Raw genomic sequence first — 4,300 nt, forward strand, 5'->3', positions numbered from 1 at the left:
GTGTACTAAGAGTTACCGGCTAATTTAATACAGAAAGGTAGTGATTAATTACTTATTTTGAGTATTGAAAGCATCGACAGCACTTCAATCTACTTTAATATTTTAATATTAAAATTCTCTTCGAAGATATTTGTTATTGAGTGCTATTCTAAAGATTATTTTAAAGATTCAACGTTTACCTGCAATAAGTTCTAAATTTAGAAATTATTCGAATCAATCGCATTTCGAATACATCACACAGTTCCAATCGATGATAACCGTTCAATAAGCTTCGCGAATTTTACTAGTTATACGTCTCGCATTTCATCTCTTGACTTAGAACAAATAATTAATTACTATCTTCCAAGTAAGTTTCTGTAAGAGTTTCTATAAATGCCAGTGAAATTGAGCAATTAATCTTCATAAAGATTTTTTTTCACTTAACGTTTATTCTGAATCCGATACAGCAGTCACGCTGTTACGTTCGAAATATTCGAATACTTCTGCAATATTCAAATGAAGATTCTTCATTAAATTTCAAGAAATATACAAAACATATTTCTCTGATCTTTTTCGCGATAATAACAAAATGATACACATACCCACGGAATATTCTATATATTATAAATTATTTTATTATTTGACTACAGATAACGCAAATAGTCATTAACCAACAATGAGTACTGTACCACCCTCGGTAAACTCATAGGGTGGTACTTCGAGGTTTAGCGGAGCCGGTCCTTTTCGAATCCTACCGCTGGCGTCGTAGTGAGACCCGTGGCACGGGCAATAATAACCGCCAAAATCTCCCGCATTAGCGATAGGTACACATCCCAAGTGCGTGCAAACACCTATAATGACCAACCACTTAGGATCCTTCGTGCGAATGCTGTCCTCTTCCGGATCGCGGAGACTCGTAACATCCACTTTATTTTCCGTTGCGATTTCTGAGTCAACTCTATAAATTTTCATAAATATAATACCATACTTACATTAAACACAAATATTTTTTTTCTTAAACCTGAGAAACAATTGGAAAGCACAAGCAATATTAACAAGCAACAACAGATTTTAAACTAACAGAAATTATACTATAGTACTTTCTAATAAGTTGATATTTGTTATTTTCTGTTTCTGTACTTTTCAATTGTGTACTAAACTTAACAGAATGAATCATTTCATCTCTGTTTAACGTTGGCAAATAATAAATAATAATATATAATGATTCGCTGTTAGGCTGATATTACTTGTCGTACAACAAATTTTTCAAAACCAACAACGAGCAGTTGATTGGCTATAGGATAGAGATATCTGAGAATCTCCTTTAGCAAATTAATACGCTTAAAAATTTTGTACGACAAATGTAATATTAATCTTACACTGTCATCTTTTACTGAAAAGCACTGGGATTGGATTGGAATTTAATCAATCAGAATAAAAAAAATCAATATCAAGTTTAATGAACTGTGCTTCAAATGATCAAATCCAATCTCAATCTTAATCTATAGTTTGATACAGGCTTTACGTAATAAATTTTCAACTATTCTGAATTACCTATGTCGTACAAACAGAGGCTTTCCACGCCATTTGAAGATAGCGCTCTTGCCCTCAGGAATACTGTCGAGCTTTATTTCGATTTTCGACATGGCAAGTACATCAGCCGTTGGGCTCAGCATGCCAACGAGGTTGTGCACTATTACTTTTGCGCCATAAACTCCTGCCACAGAACTACCTATGCATAAAATCAAAGACGTTTTAGATCGCGATTCATATTTATAATGTATCAAGTACAATTTCTTTGTACTTACCAGCTGCGATAAGATAGGAGATACCCTTTCGGGATGGTGCATTGTCTCGTGATTTTGCATTTGGATCTTGTGTTTCAGATTGACGATAATCGGTGAAATCTGGCCACTGAATGTCGGTATGTGCCAAACGTCGCTGATGTACCTGCGTGCTGGCTGCAATAACATATCCAGATTAGGTCTGTTATTTTTAGCTAAACTTTCTGTATATGTATATATTCATTTTTTTCTCTTTTTTTTCTCCAATGTGAAAAAGAAAAAGAAAGAATTGTAAGATGAATATGCAAGATCAGTTGATGTCTGTTTCTATTAATATAGAGTAACTTCAATCTTGATTCAATTTACTTTATAATTTTCAAATTCTCAAAACAAAAAGATGAAGAGTTAGTTCAACCAAAATTAAAATTAAACATTAATAGAAACTATATTAAGACAACTACATTAGAACAGGCTGTGAGTGGTATTTATAGTTTGTTTTTATTTTAAAATTAACTTAAATAAAGTCTTGAGATGCCATCTGATTGGCTTATGATATCTTAAGATTGTGCTTAAGACAGTCTCAAATATAAGACTCAACTACGAGTACTGGTGTTATTAATTATGTTTCGATGTATTTCGATAGTGTCAGTATCGAAAATCTAATACACGTAAATTAAAGATTCCAATACTGATAGCACATATCGAAGCATGGTTTTTATATTATTATTTCAGGTTGAACAGGAGGGGAGACATAAAGGGAAAAGATCTTCTGTAGATTTTCATTTATAATTTATATTTATAAATGAAAATATAACATCAATTGAATTTAGAAATTATTTTGGAGCAACTTTCCATAATATACATGTCTAAAAGATGTCATAAAGACGTTTTCTAGGTAATGCATTCTAGGTAATGCAATTATCTGGATTTACAAGCCTAAGGCATTAATTTTGGTTTTACGTAAAATCTAAATATATGTCTGTGTTTATTTATTTAGAAAGAAGGATAAAGACAGATACAAGTTTTGCTTAAAGCCAAAATAACGTTGATGCAACGAGGTCTAAGTCTGATACCGCAGCGATTTGCGAAATGTACTGTGCAGATATCGATTATATAATCGCGAATAGCGCGAATTTCGGCGCGATTTATTGTAAAAGAACACGAATTCACGGAATATACGTGGTGTAGAACAGGCTGATAATGCGGACGCACCTGCGACTCCCGAGCTTATGCACATAGGTCCAGTAAGAAGATCCTGATAGATAGTCTGTTGGAGTCTCCGCCTGAAGGGTTCGGGAACAGTAATCTTCGGTTTGTTAACTTTACTAGTCGCGGCCACAGGCATCCCTCCATTCGAGACGACAGTCGCCGTCGCTCGCAGGAACGGCGAGAGAGTTGTCGATTTCGCGATCACGTTCATATTTTATGCTAAATACGTCTGTGACAACGAAAGGAACGACACATCTGAAAGGCAACAGGAAACACTACAGTACTGTGCCGCGGCGGGTCGCTGCGATCGGTGTGAAGTGGCAGACGAGCACGATCGCGATCATCTGACGATGAACGCGGTAGTTTTCAAATTGAATCGTTTAATTCTTTTTCTTTTTTTTCATCTTCAAAAGGGTATAGCCAGAAATTTACATAATGCGGAGTCTATAATAGAGGTTGTAGCGGTCGTAGAGTCTTTAGTAGAAAATTAACCAATCACAGTCGAATATTAGAAGAATAATCGATTATGATTGGTCAATTTTCTACGACTTAATTCTATTATAGACCCCGCATAATAGATTTGCATAATAAATTTGCATCTAGTATGGAAAAAATAAACAATATAGCATGCTTTTACTTCTTTTTTTTTTTTCTATAGCATCTTCTTGCAGCATAGTTTATCCAAAGAATATCCTAGGAACATTCCTTTGCAGGATGTCTTCTTGGAAATCTTTAGGATGTCTCTTGGAGATCTGAAAGGTTTTCATAGCACCCTTTTTAACTTGTTAATTTTTCTGTTCATATACATTATTGCAGCTGCGCAAGTTTATTTGAATAAGTCCTCAATAGCGATAATAATTTTGTAATAAAAAATTGATAATATTTTTTAATAGCGATTTCAGCAACAAATCAATCTTGATCTTTAAACCCATCAACTTCATACAAATTGATAAGTTCATTTTTTAAAATACATTTTTCGTCCTTAATTCCTTATTGAATCTATATGTATAAATCAAAGAATTTTTACAACAGTTGCAAAGCTGCGTTTTCTGCTGAATGCAGCCAATTTTAATCCAATTATTTTCTGCCAAAACAGAAAATAATTAATTCTAAATTAATGAAATATAATAAATATTCGACAAATTATAATATTCAAGCTAATGAAAATTTGATAAAAGTCGTTTATTTTCTACATCACGTACGAATTATAATTCTAAAGCCTTTAGCTACTGTAAATTCTCTTTCACGTTCTGGCATGAAAAAAATCTATGATACCGTATTATAGCACACAGGCGCGCGCAGTTGCGATGCGTTTAGTGTCAAGGTGC

The 4,300-nt window shown here is 33.7% G+C and overlaps 1 protein-coding gene across 1 annotated transcript; it reads right to left on the reverse strand.

Annotated features, from left to right (window-relative positions):
• Window positions 1-418: 418 nt before the first annotated feature.
• On the reverse strand, window positions 419-3,267 carry LOC108687822 (cytochrome b-c1 complex subunit Rieske, mitochondrial). The gene is made up of 4 exons (XM_018193808.1): window positions 2,976-3,267; window positions 1,788-1,940; window positions 1,534-1,711; window positions 419-937 (listed from the first exon to the last, which is right to left on the reverse strand). Exons 1-4 carry the CDS (start codon window positions 3,181-3,183, stop codon window positions 646-648), a joined length of 831 nt encoding a protein of 276 aa, XP_018049297.1. The 5' UTR covers window positions 3,184-3,267; the 3' UTR covers window positions 419-645.
• Between the last annotated feature and the right edge of the window lie 1,033 nt (window positions 3,268-4,300).

Source organism: Atta colombica, unplaced genomic scaffold, assembly GCF_001594045.1.
Source record: "Atta colombica isolate Treedump-2 unplaced genomic scaffold, Acol1.0 scaffold217, whole genome shotgun sequence".
Lineage (NCBI taxonomy): Eukaryota > Metazoa > Arthropoda > Insecta > Hymenoptera > Formicidae > Atta > Atta colombica.

Bases quoted from the DNA above. Each gene is read 5' to 3' on its own strand.
- LOC108687822 (XM_018193808.1), bottom strand. From the start codon at position 3,183: ATGAACGTGATCGCGAAATCGACAACTCTCTCGCCGTTCCTGCGAGCG. The intron at 1,941-2,975 runs GTGCGTCCGCAT...ATGTTATTGCAG, and splicing joins CATAAGCTCGGGAGTCGCAG to CCAGCACGCAGGTACATCAG. The intron at 1,712-1,787 runs GTAAGTACAAAG...TTTTATGCATAG, and splicing joins CTCCTATCTTATCGCAGCTG to GTAGTTCTGTGGCAGGAGTT.